Here is a 21,110-nt window from a genome sequence, read left to right on the forward strand (position 1 = left end):
GCTCTTTCTCCATTCCATAATATCATTCATATGCATTCATATACCGTATATAACCGATTTTACCAAATACTGTGCAGCATTATCAACTAAAAACTGCATTTTTGGCTCTGTCTCCAGCTACCACATAAATGAACAAATAAAAATAAAGACATCTGCAATTATCTCGCACATATTCCATCATCACCAGAACATTGAAAACTTACTAGTAAGGTGCTTCTCACCACCACTGTTTTAGATGTAATTAGTGTTCAGTGGTGCTTCCAGCTTCATCTCAGGGTTAAACTATCGCTGAAGGTCAGACCTGCCGGTGGTCGGCAGTAGTCAGGCTCATTGGCCTTTTAAGTTCAGGCCAGTGCCGTCATTGTCCTCTGTGTTCCAGAAACTCTTACAATTGTCCTTTATCCTTTCAATTTGACACAATTGTGGCACCTGCCTTTGTCAAAGGAATGAGTGTATGATATTCAAGACACACTGTCATATTTATGTTTTTATGTATATTTATATACACATCCGGTGGCTGGATAATGAAGCCAAATCACCTTGTTTTAGACGCCAATAATTTATTAGTATGGTGTCGGACTTCCTTTTGCGGCCAATCCAGCATCAGCTGGTCTTGGGAATGACAGACACAGGTCCTGCACGGTGCTCAGAGGGATTTTGAGCCATTCCTCTTGCAGATCAGTGGCCAGGTCACTACATGATGTTGGTGGAGGAAGACATTTCCTGATTTGCTCCTCCGAAACACCCCAAAGTGGCTCAGAAATATTCAGATCAGGTGACTGTACACGCCATGGGAGATGTTCAGCTTCACTTTCATGTTCATCAATCCACTCTGTGACCAATCTTGCTTTATGTATTTTTGCATTATTATCCGGATATATGGCACCACAGGGTACTACCTTTGAACCACTGGGTGAACATGGTCCTGCAGAATGGTTTGGTAGTCCTTGGCAGTGATGCCCTATCTAGAACAAGTAGTGGGCTTAGGGAATGCCATGACTTTGCAGCCCAAACTGTCACTGATCCACCCCCATGCTGCACTCTGGGTACGCAGCAGCCCAGGTGATAAGCCGCTTTGGGGCGTCTCCACACCGTAACTCAGACAGTGAAGGTGGACTCACCAGAGAACACAGGATTTGAACTCCTGGTTCCACTGACACCGACATTCGGCAGTGGCACCAGTGACCAAATATTTAGCTACTGCAGCCTGACCTTGAATATTGACCCTGTCTGGCTCCTGCCAAACAGTTTTGGTGGAAACAGGAGAGTTGAGGTGCAAATTTAATTCTGCAGTGAGATGGGCAGCTGTGGTTTGATGTTTTTTGGATACAATCCGGATGAGTAACTGGACATCCCTTCCTGACAGCTTGTTGGATGTGGTCTATCCTTTGTGGTTGTATGCAAATATTACCCCGGATACTGTAGCTCTTGATACACCAGAAAGAATTGCTGTCCTGGCCACAGATGCACCAGCGATATGCACACCTACAATTTGTCCTCTTTTGAACTCTGGTATTTCTCCCATTTTGTTGTGTGGATTTGCAATATTTTATGTACAGCTGTGCTGTTGCTCTGCTAATTCAACCTTCACACTCTGCTCTTACTGATTGAATGCGCAATCAGTGAAGATTGGCCACAAGGCCACACATATATAAGCGTGAAACCTCATACTATTTTGGCCAGTGTTTCAGTTTCATTGTGCAACCCCTGTACACACACACCCACACACACACACACACAGGTTTGTAATGTGGGGACCCTCCATACATTTCTGTGGGTTATACTCTAATCCCAAAATGACAACCTTAACCCCTACCCAGTCCTAACCTTAACCATGAGTAACCTAATTAAGTATGAGACTTTTTGCTTTTTTAGTTTTTTGATTGCATTCACAGATCTTTGTGGGGACCTGAAAAATGGTCCCCATGGTGTCAAAATAACAGGTTTTATCACATTGAAGGACATCTGGACAATGTAATATTAACCTAATCTGCACGCGCACACACCAAAGACAGACAGACAGACATAGATAGATAGATAGATAGATAGATAGATAGATAGATAGATAGATAGATAGATAGATTGATTGATTTGCTAGTGTGAGTATTGAGAGACACAGGATCCCCATCTGGATTCTGCTTTGAGTCCATTCTATAACATTCTTGTGGGGTCCTGATATTTCCCTAATACCCACGAGTACATATGACATACTCAGGTTTGAATCTGAATATGGCAGAAAGCCTTACATCGACCCTCCCTCATCCTCACTTTCTACTGATCTTCCATTCTGATTTTACCTAGAAAGTGCAGCACCTAACCAATATTACTTTATTAATGGCCAGTAAGGTGCAGCTACTTGCATTTACTTTCCCTTAAATCAGGTCTTGATCTGGATTTTGTGGGCCAGTGTGGAAACGCTAAGACCCGCAACTGCAATACAGATTAGGTGCCTCACATGACACCGGCCACATTTGATTCACGACCCCTCTATCCTTTGATCTACTGCCCGTCGAGTAAGAATCCTCAAATAACTGTCACCACAAATGATGGGTCCTTGACAACGTGCCACTGACCCGGAGCAGGATGGTGCTGACTTGAGTCGCTTTAATTCGAGTGCGAGCGGCGCCTCTGTGCCCAGAGAACCGAGACGTCCTTTGGGGCCGGCTGGCTTCCGAAACTCCTTGTTATTGCATTTTATCTCCACTGTGTCGAGCGGCTTGCTCAGCTGTCCTCAGAGGAACCAATTTCAGTCTTACTCCCTATTATGGAGCATTACTGTCTGCTCTGCTGTTAGTGTCAACAAGAAGAAGGAGAAGGAGAAAGAGAAAGAGAGCGTTTTCTGTTTGCAGCCTCAGAATACAGTTCAGATGTACAGTAGAGCAAATCCCCCAAAACAGCAGAAAACGCAGCCCTGATGAAAGGTCGGCACTGCATCTTACACGTCCCAAGCACATGATGGGATATGTTATGATACCTCCGGCAGTGCCCTAAGGAGCAGTGGCTCGCTGCGCTCCAGGGAATACAGTGGTATTAAACTGCACATTGCTTACTTGTTGTTTAGAGTTTGTATTTAACATTTTTTATATCTGTGTATTTTATGTGCCTTTTGAGTAAACTGGAGCCGTCTGGAGCCGGGTTCGTCTCACTGCATGTTAGATGACACTAAAATGGCACGACACACAGGTGCAACCACAGTGACTTACAGGGAATCCAGAAAGTCCAGTGTTCGTGCAGATTTTACCGTAAGAATGCACAGGTCTGCTCGCCCCATGGCTTTTTCCAGCTCACCAGCCTAACATTTGTAACACACTGGATCAGTATGCAGAAACACTTTATAATGGTTTTGTTTGCACTGTGCCTGCCACATCTCCTTCTGCAAATAGTTTCACATCAGCCTCTAGAGGCTTGAACCCTTTGGACACTGAGGACCATGGTTAGTTATCCCACAGTTGTATGAAATACATTTCTCAGCCTGCAAAAGTGCAAGCCGTTTAATGTGGGCACATCCCAGGACGCTTTTTGACAAATATCCCCCAAGCCTTTGTTGACAGAGGGATTTAAAACAGCCCCCAAGCTTATCGCCATAGCACTGCCTGTCCCAGAGGCCTGGAAAGCATTCCTGTCAGGCAAACAGCATTCTCTCCATTCCACATTAATCAGACCTCCAAATACTCACCCACTTTGGTAGCAAAAACTGGTGAGCTGGGTAGCAACATTTCTTCTGTCGGGTGTAAATCTCTGTTGACTTTCATATTAAGCTTGGAGGCAGTCTGAGGTGAAAAGCAGAAATCTTTTAAATCTGACTGCTGTGGAATTATACCGAACAGCAATACAGAGAGTCTGATAACCAGTCTAGTTGAATTTAACTGTACAGCATATGGCATGGACACTTAATAACTGGCAGTAAAATATCATTTATTATAGTTATTGAAGCAGGGTACCAGAAGTAATAATAACAGTTTATTTCCATACATAAATATTTTCATGATATTGCATGATTTCTTTACTTTAAATCGCTGGATTGTGGCTATTCCTGAACGCGGCTCTTGGGTGCTCATCAGTTCTTGCTTTAAACCAGGTCTTTTCTTTATTGGAAACTGAGGATGATAAAAATATTCACACTTCTCTGCTCTCTAAGTGGCTTCAGTGCCCCTCGTGGAAAGCCTGCTAAAAGAATGTGTGCCAGGAGACACTCTCGTGAGCCGTGCTGTGCGTCATAAACTCCCAGCCGTCTGTACGGGCGGTCCCGCTGCTGGCGGAGCGAGCCCAGCTGGTTCCGTTTCTCTGGGCTGCATCTGGATCGATCGGAGAGAGGCGTCGGACACCCGTTATGCTGCGACAGAGGCCCAGGTGTGGCGGGAGAAAGCTTGACAGATTCAGGAGCAGCTCAGGTGATGTTTCGACTCCCATTAGACAGCTGAGCTTCGTAGCTCGGCGGGGTCGCTCCCGGCGGCCGTCTCCGCAGGACTCATTAGCTCTGCCTCGCGTAAACTTAACAAAGGGGAGCAGCCTGCTTAGAGAATCTAAAGCTTTTCTCTAAAAGGCGGAGGGGACAGTAAGCAGAGGTGTGTCACACCGCAGGCTTAGCCTGTGTGGCTCAGTGTGCAAAGTCCTGAGTCAGACCGTGGGAAAAGAAAGTGCTATTAGTTTTAAGCGAAGTGCATGAGCCAGACAGCAGTGGAATAATAGAAACAAGTTTCAAGAGTGCCCAAGGCCAAACGGCTGGGAACATTTATGGGCCTCGCTCAAGAGCCCAATGGTGAAATTGCTCTGCCGACACCGGGATTTGAACCGACGACCTTCCAGTCATGGCACAGTCACATAACACCACAGACAATTAGCATCAGTTTCATTAATATAATAGAACAATCCTGTGGTATGTTCATCTGGTTTGTACTATACGTCCTTCTCAGGTGAATTTCTGACAGTAAACTACTGTTTATAGTACAGCTTGTGTCATCTGTTTGAATCCAGGGGGGTGTATCACGAAAGAGGATATCTCAGTCAGATGGGTTAACTTAAGCTAGAAGTCGTGATTGTCCAATAGGAGTTTAGGTAAGTAACATTCCTATTGGACAATCATGACTTTTATGTTAACCCAGCTAACTGTGAAATCCTGCTTTGTGGAACACCCTGCTGGTCTTGTTTCTTTGGTATGGAAAGTTGGAGATTATATATGTTTTTTTCTCAGTACTTCAGACTTTGGGTGAGAACATCTATGATGTTTCCTTTAAAATCTGTCTGAGGCTTTGGGGCAGTGGCACGCAGGCCTACAGTATTAGCTTGGGTGGTTCCATTCTGTTCTGTAATCAGCAATCAAAAGCAACAGCATTACATTGCTCTAGGCTGGAAACCCAGTTATTTCATTAAATTATTTTCATACCAGCTCAGTTACATTAAAATTTAATCACTAAATTATCAGCTAGTAAGCATTTTGTTCGTCACACGCATGGTTTGATTTTGTTATTAAATTGCCCATTATAAGTCAAGACATAAATTTGTATTGATGTTCTGAACGTTTAAACATGAATTATTGTGCAACAGTTTGGTGCAATTAAAGAAAGCAGTGAAAAATGCACCATATTTATTGGTGCATTAAGTTCCTGCACAATAATGAACTTTCAAATAACAGGAATTGAAATGAATGTGTACGGCGGTGGTGTAGTGATACAGTACGTGAGCATCTCCCCTCGCAGGACGGGGGCTTGGATCTCTGTCTATGAAGTACGCCTGTCTGCCTGGGTTATTATCTCACACTCCAGATTACTGGGTTAGGTAAAGTCTTTGACTTGGGATGGCGCCCCCTTCAGGGCATTCCCCGCCTGCGTGCTCTGGGGTCAGCCATGGCGCTGTGCTGGGTTAGGGATACGGAAGATGGATGGATGGCTTCCTATGCCAGACCCTGCAGTGGCATAGACTGTCTCCACCCTTTCAGCAAAGACGCTTCCTCCGCAAACTTTTACCCTGATCTGGAGCTGGAACCTTGAGCTGCTGCCGACTGTCAGCCCAGTATACTTACTTTAAATAAACTTGGCTGACTTTGTTTGAATGTGGACGCAGGTGGCTGTTTTGGTCTATTAGGTCCAATAACCTCAGCTGAGATCCTCCCCTGAGGCTCGTCTTAGACGTTTGCCACATGATCAGAGGAGACAGCTGAATGCAAACTAGGAAAAGAAATCTGTGTGTAAACATCCAAGATTAACTTGTTCAGAATGCTGGACTAATGTAACATGTTTGCTAGCTATATGTGCTGTGGGTGTCCTATCCCATATTATTCCGCCGTAGCATTACGTTTCGTAGCATTGCATTGTATAGATTGTGCTTACATTTACTTAAGGATTTTTCATAATATCATGCTCAAAATGTTCAATAAGAACAACTGATACCAGTGGTAGAACTTTATATATTAGATACTTAGAAATTAGATGATTCCTTAAAATTCCATTGGGGTAATTGAGTTAAATTAAGAGGCAATGAGCTTTTAATGTGAATCTGATTTTTTAAATAGCCCTGTAGAAGTCAATTACACTGGCCCCTTCTCATGAGGAGGTTTACATTGCGAAGTAAATCACTAAATCTCCTCCGGGGAACCTCCGCTGCAGTCACAGCAACAACTGAAATAAACAAGCAGAATTAACCTTTTGTGGTAGTCCTGCCATTACTGCCTGATCGTGGCCTGTATTGTAATGCATCCAAATCACTGAGCTGTGGCCTGTGTACTTTCACCCATCCATGATGTTTGTTGCCTCTTATGAATTTTTGAAATGGATATTGTTGTGTTTTAGCCTAGTGGGGGTTTTACTTGCACAAAATAGTTCTGAGGGCAGAACAAAAAATGATTGGTTCAGAGAGATAGCGAATCATATTGTAGAGAAGGTGGATCCAAGCAATTAGAGTAGGCCGGATCAAGACATCTGATTGGTTGGTCCCACCTCCTCTAGCTGCTTGGAGCCACCTCCTTAACAATCTGATTGGTTATCTCTCTGAACCAATCATTCTTCTTTCTGCCCTCAGAACATTTTTGTATAAGTAAAACTCTCGTGAGCGTTTTTTTGGATGGGAAAAAGTAGTAGCAATTATGAGATTCTGTTTTTAATTTTAAGTTTCCTTTCTTAGAGGGAAGACAACTGAACAAATGAACAAATTGTCCTGACACGAGTCATTGTTGATTTTACTGTTGTAGGGGAAAGACTCTAGAGCGACAGATAAGGGCGTTGCCATGGTGCTGAAGGAGATACCAAGTAAAGCATCTTCAGAAGGAAAACCCCTCCTCACAGTGACAACCAAGGTGGGCAGAACCATTGCAGAGACCCAGCAGAAAGTAATTCCATGTTTGATAGCTAAAAAAAACAATAACATGGTCAGTAAGATTTTCAAAAACCATTTTCAAAACTCTATTATAGCATATAAATGAATCACACATTCTAAAAGCTACTGTTTCAGTTTAATCAAAACACCTAAATGTGTTTTAAACTGTCTGATGTGGACATAAATTTTTGTCAGTAATATACAGAGGAAACGCCTCTCGGTGACTCCGGAACATTCCAGAGTTTGTTGCTGGAAGAGCTAAAGCAGGTTAAGTTAGGCACTGGGCGATATTTCATGGCATCTTCCCTCTCCTTTGAAATCATTGCACACATCAACATGCAGTTAATATCTCTTATTTGCCAAACACACTGTATCTTACAGCCATCTCTGATGATGCTTTGGCCTTTTCTTTATTCATTTTAATAAAAGCTCTCCTGGCGTGTTGATTTATGATGTAATTTCTTGTACTGTAGCATAATTATGCATTGGACAAACAGGTAAAATTGTTTGACACCTTTCTGTGCGAAAGCCTTAAATAAATCAATTACATCCATCCTCTTTATTGCAGTATCCTGTACTGTGCTGTTAAACTGCCTCATTTTCGAGGGTGATGTGTTTTTGATTAATTTCTGCACAGTTCTATACATTATGTAATGTAGTACAATTATACATTTTTTGAATGTTAAAAGCTGCTTTATTGTTATTCCCTGCCTGTGTTACCCACACCTTTTCTCCTCCACGTTGCGCCATGACTTGTGTGGCCCTCTCTGATTGAGCTGCTTCTGCCACTTCCGCCTCTGTTCCCTGGAAGCCATCAGTGAAGTGCGTTCCCTTCTTAGTTCAGCCAGCTTTCCCCCTATCCTGTGACTCTTTGCTCCTCATTTAGGTCTTTATTTTGCTTTCAGTGCCTGTTTTGTGTGCCCCCCCCCCCTTCCCCCCCTCTATCCATCATTAGGCATTCTGGATATCGACATGCGTGTAAAGGTGCTTGTCATGTGAACAAAGGTACGGACGGCCGCTCTGCCCAGTTCTTTGGCTTCTGATAAAGGACCCCAGAATGAATCTGGGCTGTTGTTTTGCCTTTTTGTTAGGTGACATTTACGACATTGTGTTATTCCCCGTCAGGGCTATGGAGTCAGCGATGGGCAAATTAGATCGGTGCCCTATGACGATTACGGAAGCCCATCATTTAGAGGATTGACTATAAAAGTGTAACACCCACGAGGGCCTAATTATAAATGCATTCCAGATGTCCCTCATTACATAGGGCTCTGCTTTTTACCCTCCACCGCTGAAAATTCGTGTGAATGTAACCAGTTCAGGGCTCCCTTGACAACAACATCTAAGACATGGCACTTGGAGTCATGCCCAGGCAGAACAATTATCCGAAGTTTTCCATTACATAATTCCAGGGTTATCCCTCAAGCCCTGGTGAGCCGAGTGCCACACGCAGGACTCGAGCATAAAGTACAATCAGCTAAAATAGTTTTTGCACCCAAAGGGGAAGCAGGGGCTGTAAACAAGCCCATTACATTATAGGCTGATGCGGGTCTGAGACTCGGGGATTTTTGGCTGCTTGGTAATGGTCCACGGGAAGCACAAAACACTTTCACTGAAGTATTTTCTTCCACGTTAACGAGACGGGCAACTGCTAACATGAGGAGGTCATGCATGCAAATGATGCAAATATGCGTAACGTGCCGGCAGTCTGCAATCCATCTGGTATTAGGACTGGTTAATGCAAAAAGTTACCAGTTACGATTGCTGCTTGTAATTGTTAATGAACTTCATTTTGTTTTGTTTTACTTACCTTAACTGGTCGTTGATTTAACAGCTGAAAACTACTAACACCTTTTCTTCATCATCTATGCGTGTTTAACAGTTTAGGGCAGTACAAAGGTGCTGAATTTCAGTGTTTTTCCCATGCTGTTGGGTTTCTGGTTTCCCCCTACAGTCCGAAAACGTACTAGTGAATTGCAGTTGGCAAATTGTGAATGGTGTGCGTACCCTGAAATGGGTAGGCACCCTGTCCTGGGTTACTTCCTGCTTTGTACCCATAGCTTCCAGCATAGGCTCTGGACCCCTGCATAGAGCAGGCGGGTACGGGGAATGGATGTTTAAGGACTTCTTACTTGTGCTTTGAAATAGTGTAAAATAACTTTTTAATTTAACCTTTAAACAGTTTATCTCAGAAAAGTTTTTTTCAAGAATTATTGTATTAGCGTATGTCTTGCTCACACATGCGGCAGGTAGATTAATGTACAGTACCACACACATGCAGAAAACTGAGAATGACGACTAGCATGGTTTTGTGAGAGAACCTCCAGAAAGCGTTTTTTTTTTTTTTTAAAGAAACTGTTTTCTGTCGGGTAGTAAACTTTCACCCTAATCAGCACCTTGAGAAGTCCATTTTTGTTGTTTTGATGTTGATTAGCTTCACAAATGTATGAAAAACAGGGATCCAAAGTTCATTTAAAAGCCATACTAATCATATGTAGTGTACACTGCAAAACATTACTGCATTTTATTTATTATTTTTTATGCACAATATTGCAAATACTACAAATGTTTCAGTCTATTGCAGTTTAATCTTTTATTCAATATAAATTTATTGGTGCATATATTCCAATTTGACATTCTGAACAATGTTGGACCTGCTAAAATGAAAGTGCTGTGTTAATTATTCAACTTTTAATTACAGTCTGAAATGTGATAGTTACATTATCCCTGATTTGCATTCTGCATGTGCTTTGCTATCATTTATTTATTCTCGCCTCTTATAATAATGTGTGTAATTCCAGAATGAATGAAGGTGTGCTGACATTATGAAGATACTCTTCCTTTTTCAGTTCATCTTCGCCATTTGCACTTGATTATCAAAAGATTGCCCATATGAACAGATGTGCAGTCAGCAGTCTAGGATAGAGTTTGATATTGGGGGTGACACTACTCAATAATTAATACAAATGTGTATTTATTGGGGGAATGAATTAACCTAATTAAGTATTGGGGGGCATGTCCCCCCTGTCCTCCCCATCCCACCCGGTCTGGGCCAACATAAAGGTAGGGGAGTAAGGATGATTTTAAGGCCCCCGGAGTGACAGGGGCCCTAAAAAATTGGGAGCATAATTGGAATGGTCTGGGGTGGGGGCCAATGTAATACGCATTCATGGTATCCAGTTCTGCACCACTGCGTGAAGTGATTTGAAATATGAAAGGTTATATATGGAAATGCCATAGTCATCGGTGGTTTCCAAATACGGGTTTCGGAATTGTGGAGGCACTGTGATGATGTCCATGGGTAACGGAATTACAGTAGCGTGACGTTACGATAATTCCTAAGTGAGTCATTTTGCTTCTCTGAGATACAGAAGTATCAGTGTCTTTGCACAAACGTGAGAGGTGACGAGAACGTAACAGTCTTGTTACATCAGCTGTCCAGCTGTTCGTTCTGCAGCTGTACAGTCATCTAGCTGTTTTACTTTTACGCTTATTTTCTGATTGACACAGTGGTTCTTTATTAATGCCAACAGTTCTCTTATATTTGTGGGGAAAGTGCTTAAATGCTGGGGGTCTAAAAAGACACTTGAATTTTTGTTCTCAGGAGCCTTATTTTGGCACCAATTACAAAGAAGCACCGTTTTTTTATATAAGGAAGGCTTAATAATAGCATATTATAAAGCCAAAATGGGAAACTTCGTGTGCTGTCTCTGCTGCTACAGTTCATTGCCATGATAGACATTTTAAATGCTCCTGTTACTAATACATAGTTATTGAGAAGTTGTTCAATAAAATCAGCAACACAGTGTTATTCTTGCATATTTAATTATTTATTAACATATCCAGACCTCACGTGGGCTTGCTATTAAACTACTGTAATACAGGTCATTGGTCTAGCATGGGCGTTTCAAAGTTAGTAATGAATATTTTTTTAAAGCCTAATAACTTTCATTCATCTACAGAGAGCAAGAAAATGCCATTTTTGGAAATATATATACTCTGTATATATATCACACAATAACTTTCATTCATCTACAGAGAGCAAGAAAATGCCATTTTTGGAAATATATATACTCTATATATATATATCACACAATAACTTTCATTCATCTACAGAGAGCAAGAAAATGCCACCTGTGATGGAAATATCCATCTGTCTCCATCTTTTTCCATAGCTGGGGCAGTAGCGGTGGAGGCAAGGGGGTGGGACCCTCACGGCAGGGGGCCTATGGCAGAGGTGCAGCAAAATATACCAAGGGGACCCCTCCACCCCCAGCACATTTTACACAAGTGCCCCTTTTGATACCTGAGAGTCACGCAAAATTTGAGTTTTTATTTGAGTGGAAACCACCCCCCTCCCTCATGAGACCCCCTCCCTGCAGCCTATCCCAGAAGCTATGGGTGCAAGACAGGAATAATAATAATGTATTTCATTTGTAGCATTTTTCAAGATCTCAAAGATGCTTACTAGAATAAAGGTGAAGTGGCACTGGATGGGGCACCTACCCATCACAGGGCACACTCCCGACTAATTCGTCATACCATGTTTTTGGATTGTGAAAATCTATTGACAATATGGGGAGAACGCCACATTCTCAACACTCTATGCCAACTGCACACACATAGAGTTAGGAAACCTGAACCCTGCCAGTGCTGACCACTGTACCAGCGTGCCACCCTGCTTATGGAAACCTGCCAGTGCTAACCACTGTACCAGCGTGCCACCCTGCTTATGGAAACCTGCCAGTGCTAACCACTGTACCAGCGTGCCACCTTGCTTATGGAAACCTGGTAGTGCTAACCACTGTACCAACATGCCATCCTGCCTATGGAAACCTGCCAGTGCTAACCACTGTATCAGCGTGCCACCCTGCTTATGGAAACCTGCCAGTGCTAACCACGGTACCAGCGTGCCACCCTGCTAATGGAAACCTGCCAGTGCTAACCACTGTACCAGCGTGCCACCCTGCTTATGGAAACCTGGTAGTGCTAACCACTGTACCAACATCCGGGTCCTGCTTCTGCAAACCTGGCAGTGCTAACCACTGTACCAGCGTGCCACCCTACTTATGGAAACCTGGCAGTGCTAACCACTGTACCAGCGTGTCACCCTGCTTATGGAAACCTGGCAGTGCTAACCACTGTACCAACATGCCATCCTGCTTCTGGAAACCTGGCAGTGCTAACCACTGTATCAGCGTGCCACCCTGCTTATGGAAACCTGCCAGTGCTAACCACTGTACCAGCGTGCCACCCTGCTTATGGAAACCTGCCAGTGCTAACCACTGTACCAGCGTGCCACCCTGCTAATGGAAACCTGCCAGTGCTAACCACTGTACCAGCATGCCATCCTGCTTATGGAAACCTGCCAGTGCTAACCACTGTACCAACATCCCGTCCTGCTTCTGCAAACCTGCCAGTGCTAACCACTGTACAAGGAGAAATAAATCAGCCGTAGGGCACCCTGTCAAAATAAAGTTCGAATACTACTGCCTTAGACCATAGTGGCTCTCCATTCTTTATTTTTTGAATTTATGATTCAAATTATCTTCCATAAGATCTTCTTTCAGCTGCACATTACTACTTCAGGCATTTTTGATGGGAAAAATACGTAAGACTTTCTTAAATCATGTGTTTCATTGTGTCTGAAGCAGTTGATGACAAAGGGAAGGAAGGTCAACAGTAATATTTGTGTCTGCAGAAGGTTCAGTATATAGAAAGTGCAGTAGACAGTGCAGTAGACAGTGCAGTAGTATGTATGAAGCACCATGTCTGCATTCCCCACTGATATTTTCATATTTGATGGTTGTCTTTCTAATCTGAGATATGCTTTGTAAAAAATGCTCGATGAATAAACACGTAGATGTTATTGTATAGGAAATTATGGGGTGCTTTTAGCTCAAAGGAACTAAAATAAAAAAACATGGGTTGGCTTGACCTGAATTATGTTGCATGAAGCAAATAAGCTAAATTTATCAATATACAGTACCAAGAACTGATATAGGCTTGACTGATAGCAGAGTATGATTTATTTTAAACTGTTATATTTTTCATTGTAGATGTACATATGTTTATGTGTATATTATTCATTTTGTAATATTTATGCTATTTGGAAATGCTGAATTAGACTGTCGTCCAGAACAGTAACCATATGCAGGAGAACTATTGATGCTCAGAACAATTTGCAGAAAAATGATGGAACAAAACTTCTGAAGGAATAATACTGGCGATGCCGCTCCCCGCAGGGGGAGAGATGCGTAGGGGAAACACGAAGAAATGTAAGGGCGCAAGTGCTCTTTTCAGACAACAGGTGGCATATAAAAAGACCGAATTTGGAGGCCTTCTGCATGGCTTACTGAGCACAAGAAGAGGTGGGTGGTGACTGATGGCTTTCTTGTGATTGTAGGCAGGGCCGCAGTTGCAGGGCATCTTCTCCAGCAGTTGCAGTGCCACCGTGAGCCCTTAAGAGTTGATAGACAGACGGTCTGCCAGGACTGCGCTCATATTTTGATTGTGTCTGCGAACTGGCTGGGTTAACAACTTTGGTCAGCTGACTGGCGTGAGATTTTCAGTTTGACACAAGTCTGCACGCATTTACGTATATGCATGAGTTTTACTACCTTGTAAATAGTATGTAGGGTTTGCAACCTACCCCAATGTTTTTGATGTAGCAAAGTTTAGGTTTATAATGGAATAACAGAGGTTTGCCATAAGATTTCTTGCGTGAACGTGAGAGTCTGGAAGCGTGTCACGGCAGATGCGTGTGAGTTAGTGAGGTGCATGTAAACATCACCGTAAGGAAAGACCCCCAAATCTTGCTGTTTTCACTGGGACTTGCTTTAAAATTGAGGGAAGAAGAGGCTACGTTGGTGGTTAATGGGCTGAGCGCTGGAAGCAGAGCAGTAGCTGCAATGGTGGGAAGTCACTCGAACCGCTGTGCAATCTGGTCATCTTTCTACTCATGCAGAGAGGAGGAATGGTGCCACGTGTGCTGATTTATGAGGAATACCCCTGTTCGGTTCCTGTTCCAGCTGGTGACTGAGCAGCAAGAGAGCCGGCCCCTATTGAGCCCCTCCATTGATGACTTCCTCTGTGAAACAAAGTGTGACGCGGCCACACGCCCTGTGACGTCCAACACGGCAGGTACCGTGCCTGCAGCTTCCCGTTTTTTAGAGATGCTTCTCTCCCCACAATTTTCCTGTTGTTTCAGTTACGGTCACGATTGCTCTTTTGCAAATAACATGTAGACCAGGGCTTCTCAGACTTTCTCAGATCTTTGTTCAAAATCGAAGATCCGGAACACTTTTCAATAACAAAACAGTATCTCACGAATTTTAATGAATTAACAATGACGTTTGATATAGACATCAATATATAACAGAAATGGGAAATTTTAACGCTCGTTTGGGAGGGGCGGGGGGCAGGGGGATCATGACTTTATGAGCTTTTTTACGTTACTCGCATTGATTCATAAGGTGCATTATTGCTTATGGAAGTTTTACGCAAAAAAAATATTCTGAGGGCAGAAAGAAAGATGATTGGTTCAGAGAGATAACCAGTCAGATTGTACAGGAAGTGGGTCCAAGAAGCTAGATGAGGAAGGACCAACCAATCAGATGTCTTGGTCCTGCCTCATGAAGTTGCGTGGACCCACCTCCTCTACAATCTGATTGGTTATCTCTCTGAAATAGTCACTTTTCATTCTGCCCTAAGAACATTTTTGCGCAAGTAGAACTCCTACGAGCTACATTATCGGCTGGGTCCAGATTAACTTGCGGTTTGCACCTCATCCGGACCGCATTCGGGATTATGAGAACCTGCGACGTAGAACATCCACAGTCTAAAAAGAAATGCAACAGCTGGAAAGAAAGAATTTTGGGACTGTTAGTGACCATCTGTTTTTAAGGCACCATGAAAAGCTCAGCTACTGATACATTGATTTCTGGCTGTTCCGCTTCAGGTATAAATACAACATATGTTCTTTGTAAAAAATAAATGCAGGTTTATAAAAAAAATGAAGCCTAACAACAGCCATTTTGGAATACTATTTTGTTTTTGCTGAGAAAGTATGCTGTATTTTTCAGTCAAAAGACCAGCTGTAGCACAGAGGAGTTCTGCAGTAATATAGACGGTATGAAGTGGAAGTGTCAGTGTTTTTTTCTCCGTCTCAGCTCTCAGCTTTCATGTTTGAAGCCCTGCTGTACTGGAATGATTTGATATGACAGATATTTAGATATTCAGTTACAGGCTTCGAAGGTCAGCTCTACTCTGGAAAAAAAAACCTCTGCTTCAGTAAACAATGGAAATAGACTGAATCAAAATAAAAAGCCATTCAAATACCCCGGGAATACATATTCACAAGTAATATATTAATATCAGAGTTGTTCCTAACTTTTGTGTTGTATTGTAGATAACTAAAAGCATAATTTTGGTATTGCTGTTATTGGCGGGTGACACTTGGTACAGGGTTTGAGTGTCTGCCATGGTCACGGGTGGAGTTTGCTTGTTGCATGTTGTTGTGGGGTTTCCTGAGGTTAATTGTTGCTAAATTGCCCATAGGTGTGCATGTATGAGTGAATGGTGTGTGAGTGTGTGTGCCCTGCAAGGGGTTGGTGCCCCATCCTCCATTGTTCCCTGCCTTGCACCCATGGGCTCCAGACCCCCCCATGACCCTGAATAGAACAAGCATTTTCAGGAATTGGATGTCATCTGCAGGAAGATATGTCACACAAAATACCTATACATAAGGCAGCTGCAGATTTTAAATGTGTTCTAAATTTTGGTGTGTCGCAAATTTTATATTCTGGCATTAGGAAAAAAAGTGCAGTTTCTTCAAAAAATGCTGTTTCTGATTTTGACATAAATTTCCAGAGCAAAGAATTATTACGAAATCTGCAAATCATTCATTATATCTCAGACTATATTTGCCAATAGTATGTCACATGCTTGTTTGTTCATGCCTGGGTTATGATTTAGGTTTTAAAAAGAATTTTTTTTTGCAGTAATCTGGCAGGTTATATGTACAACCAAATAATCTGAACTAGATTAGCTTGAACAGATAATAAGATGCTATGAATGCTGAAACTGCCATAGCAAATTTTGAATATTATAGACCTCAGATTTACTCTTTACTTTAGCATGTGGGCGAATGTGTCTGTTTTGGCCCATGAGTCGACTTATGCTACCCAAACATTACACATTTATATGTAATTGCACACATCTGTGGTCAGATTTTGGCAGGGTGATCTTATCTGCAGAAGCATTTTAATTGTAAGATCAACTCAGGAACAAGAACAAAGGTTCTGAAAAATGCACCAAGTAGATATTATCTATCCGATTTCTCTTTGTTAATCAGGGTTGCCAACTCTCACACATCTGGCGTGACGCTCACACTTTCAGATTCTGACGCTCACGCAAGAAATCTTACGGCAAATCTATATTATTCCATTATAAACCTATCATTACTTACATCTTAGGCACTGGGGCAATTTTCAAACCCCACAGACTATTTACAAGGTAATGAACATACGTGAAAATGCGTGTGCATGTGTGTGCGGACTGGTCTCCAATCACAAATCTCACTCCAGCTAGCTGACTAAAGTTGGCAGCCCTGTAATCATAACCACACAAACCATCGCAGTGCTAAGCTTTGAAAAGCAGAATTTCATTTTGTTGTAGTCAAATTCAGTTTTCATTTATTTTATTTTATTTTATTTATTGACTTGTAGTAGAGTGAAAAATTAAGGGAAAATATCCCTTACAATATATATCACTTACAATGCAGCTATCAAGGAGGACATCAGTTAGGGATTAGCTGTTACAAACCTCGGCCACCTGACCGGCACCTATTTTAAATAATAGAGAAAAAAGCGTACACGGCATTTTCAAAGCAGCGATTTTAATGCCGTACACCTCTATGATTTATTTGGCTTTTGTTGATTCTGTCTCCCCTATTCAAAGAGAAATATGAAACATGCTAATTTGCAGCGCGTGATCTGGAAAGTACAGCCATATTTCCAAAGCATACAGTCCTGCAGTTTAAATTACATCAATTAGCTCTAAGGAAATATAATATTGCCACAAGTGCCGAGCCTCTGGAATTTATTTGCTAATTTGGACGTAATGCGTTAATGCAGAGGCTTATGATGATGCAACTTGTCTAAAACTAATGTTTGCTTGCAGAGCAGTAAGGGATAATATTTTGCTAAAAATCAATTAGAACATGATAGAAATGTAATAAAAAAGAATAGATGATGGTTAAACAGACACTATCCTAGCCAGTTTGGGGGATAAATTCCCCTTTTAAGATTAAATCCCTAATGTCTGTGTTTATGTGCCCATTTAAAGGGGTGGCACCGCTGACCTTCAGTACAGGTCATGTGGTCAGTTATCACATGGTTACACTGATGATGTTTAAATATGGTTGTTCAAACAGTTATGCATCCACATGGTTGTGGTTCACTTCAGAATGCAAGGCCAAATTTGGCAGCATTTGGAAAAATTGAAGTGTATTTCCTTGTAATACTAAAAGGCTTTACTCAAAATCTGCGAATATTCCTACAGTCGTTTGATTTTTTGTGTCTAGTCCTGTCCTCAACCTTGGACTTGCTGGACCTCAGTGATCCCAACGAGAGGAAAAATTGCAACGAGAGGAAGAATCTAATGGCTATGAGCGGAGACGGCCCCAAGAGCGCCCCCCACAGGAAGAGACCCGATGAGACGGAGCTGATCCAGGTGGACGTAGAACAAAGTGCCACTTGCTGCCAGACACCTGAGAGGATGGCGCTGGACTCAGGTGCTCAGTCGCAAATAGTGCAATCAAAAATCACTCAGTCTTAATAAGTAACAAAGGAATAACTCAGTGACAGTTACAGTCCACAGAAGTTTTGGATTTACTTTCTATGGACTTTTGATTAGGAAAAATGGTTATGCTATGGGCATAGCATACCCCTATGCTGTGGGTTGGATCTTTGAATCCTTCCCGTGTGTGTCTCTGTGTGTGCATTTTTTTTTTTTAAATGATTACATTGTGGGGACCAAATTTCTCCGCAACGTTATAAAAACCTGTAACTTTTAACCCTGTGAGGAAATTTTTCGGTTCCCGCAAGGATAACAAAAATTTTATAAAAATCTGTGACTGCGATCAAAAAACTAAAAAGTTTTGTATTATGTAAGTATGGGCTAGTCCACATTTTGTTCAGTTGGGATCCGATTCCGATACTGCCGATGCCCTATACAGATTACGGTACAAGAGCTCTACTTTAATATTTTAATTATATAGTTTAAATATTATTGTTTTGTAACTAGTACATATGAATAAAAAAAAATGTTTAATTAGAAAAATACATAACGTACTGTTTCATTGTTAGCATTCAGCTTGAATCAATGAATGTCGCAAAAATACATCTAGAGCTGTGAAAGAGCTGTCGTGCTATTGGTTGTACAAATAAATTTAATACGAAATAGGAGCTGTCTTTCTGGAGACTGCCAAAAACTAAATAAGTAAGTATCGGAGTTACTATTGGCAAGTAATACCCGATCCGTGAAATAGATCTGGATCAGTTCCGATCGCGCACGTGCGCTTTTTGTAATCATTACATTGTGGGAACCAGATTTTCCTACAATGCGATAAAAATCTGTAACTTTTTATCCTGTGGAGACATTTTTTTCAATCCCCACAAGGATAACCTTTTTTTTTTCTTTTAATTGTATGCGTGTTTGCCTGCATATGTGCCTGCATGCTTGTCTGTGTGTTTTAGGGACTGACAGATCTGAACTTCAAATAGCAGGTAATATGGGTTCATTTAAAACAGTCTATGCCAGACAAAATGGGTTGTAAAAAGGAAAAAATGTAATAAGACATTATATCTCTTACAGGATACTGATACAGCAACTCTATACTGAGGTTGTGGGTCTTATAACTTGAATGATTGTCCTTTTTCAAGGTTTTTGCAGAAGTTAATGTCCTATCATGAATCTTGCATGATGCCACTTGGACTTGAAGTTTCAGCAATAAACTAGCAACTTGATTTCCTCATGGTATGTTTCAGTCAATAATTCCTGTCCCTTGGAGAAATGGGAGGAGCTGAACCTCTACCCTGAGAGAAACAGCAGCAGGAAATGGAAACTGGAAAAAAGGCATTCATCAAAAAATTCCTCAAACGAATTCCTTTGGTAAGCAGTGCTCTCCCGCACGGAATTTCACCCGCTAGGTCCTTCATTTAGTGTCTTGTGTTCCTTTGTGATTGCAAACTCATACTGCCTTCAAGTAAAATGGCACAGGTTTGTATGTATGTAAAAGCTCAAAAACAATGAACTGCATAAATAATGATCTGTACTACAGAGTATGTGTAATTTGTCAAAAGTAACACATTGCAGTCAGAAAATGTTCACGTATGGCTATGGCATACAACGTTCATTGTTCTTCATAACTACTCATGATGACTCGGATGATTGTATATATTTGTTAAGCATTCACACAATACTCATTCCCGTAAACTGTGTACTGTATATGCAGATCAAATTTGGATTTACAGTCCTCTTCGTTCGTATGTCTGAAAGTTCGTAAGTTGAAAGTTCGTAAGTAGAGGAGCGTCTGTATATAATAATCTCTTGAAATTTTGAGCAACCTAAACGATTTAATAAAACTATAAAGCAGAAGCGTGAACAATCTCTAAAAATTCCCAGGTTGAATGTACCCAGACGTAAGCGAGAATTCGATTAAAATCTAATACCCCTGAAATCGAACATTTCTTCCTGTTCTGAAAACTCTAATTTCACGAGGGATTTTACAATTATAAAGGTGCATTTGCAACTCTGAAAATGCATGGTGTACCCTAAAGTGTAGTTACAGAAATATGGCAGGTCGTCGCTGAAAGCAATTCCACACAGAAAGAGGAGATTCATGATTTTCATTATCTATGTGCAGGTCCTCAGAGTACAAGACTGCATCAGAGTCAGCCACAAGAAACACATTTGAAATTAACGCCAATGCTGAAGCGGAGCCTTTTCATTTTTCTCAGGTAAACACTTTTCTGTCATGATCTGCATGGCCATTATTTATGATAAATAATGAAACACCCGCACTGAAAAGTGTCACCTCATTATTTTAAAATGCATTGAAAATCTCCTCCAGCTTAGAAAGAGGTTTAGGTCAGTGTTTCTCAATCCGGTCCTTAGGAACCCCCAGACGGTCCATGTTTTTGCTCCCTCCCAGCTCCTTGCCAGACAGTCTTACCAGAAGCTGGGAGGGAGCAAAAACATGAACTGTCTGTGCATCCCTGAGGACTGGATTGAGAAACACTCGTTTAGGTAAATCTAGGCCTTGTGTTCTGTACCCCATGTACAATTGTCTTCATTTGGAGCCTGTAAGTCATGTATTGAGAACCTTGAACAGAGTAAGCAGCTTTATCAGAAAACCTAATTAACTGCAGTTTCCCACTTTGGGTGGGCTGCACTTGCATCGCCATGTCAATACAGGGTTCTCAATCAAAATACCTTGAAAGGGAAGGAGTGGACTTTATTCCTTTCAAGTAGACTTTCTTTGAAGCTTGGAGAGCTTATTGTAAGGCTTCTGGCAGACTTGACCAAGTCCATGCAACCCTCAGTGAGGCAGAGGCCAGCAATGCTGCGTGATGTCGCTCCTATTTTGCTGCGTAGCACATGTTTTTCACAAAGTAGTATTCAGAGCTTAAAATTTCCATCGAAGCTCCTCGACCTTGTAACCTTTAACCATCTGGTCAAAAGGTTTATTTTGCACTTTGCACGACTGGCTCACCCCTGTAAAGTTCACAGTATTACGA

At 41.8% G+C, this 21,110-nt stretch overlaps 1 protein-coding gene across 8 annotated transcripts in view; it reads left to right on the forward strand.

Moving 5' to 3' along the window:
* pex5la (peroxisomal biogenesis factor 5-like a) overlaps positions 1-21,110 on the forward strand; it is a 68,567-nt gene that overhangs the window by 27,081 nt on the left and 20,376 nt on the right. The window contains exons 1-6 of one of the 8 annotated variants that reach the window (XM_072699840.1): positions 4,191-4,350; positions 7,184-7,288; positions 14,340-14,451; positions 17,894-18,103; positions 19,359-19,482; positions 20,237-20,330. In XM_072699840.1, the coding sequence (XP_072555941.1) occupies positions 7,220-7,288; positions 14,340-14,451; positions 17,894-18,103; positions 19,359-19,482; positions 20,237-20,330 (609 nt within the window). In that variant the 5' untranslated portion in view covers positions 4,191-4,350; positions 7,184-7,219. The other 7 variants (XM_023844091.2, XM_023844095.2, XM_023844093.2 and 4 more) reach the window with 7 other exon arrangements.

The sequence above is a fragment of the Paramormyrops kingsleyae genome, chromosome 15 (genome assembly GCF_048594095.1).
Source record: "Paramormyrops kingsleyae isolate MSU_618 chromosome 15, PKINGS_0.4, whole genome shotgun sequence".
Classification (NCBI taxonomy): Eukaryota; Metazoa; Chordata; class Actinopteri; order Osteoglossiformes; family Mormyridae; genus Paramormyrops; species Paramormyrops kingsleyae.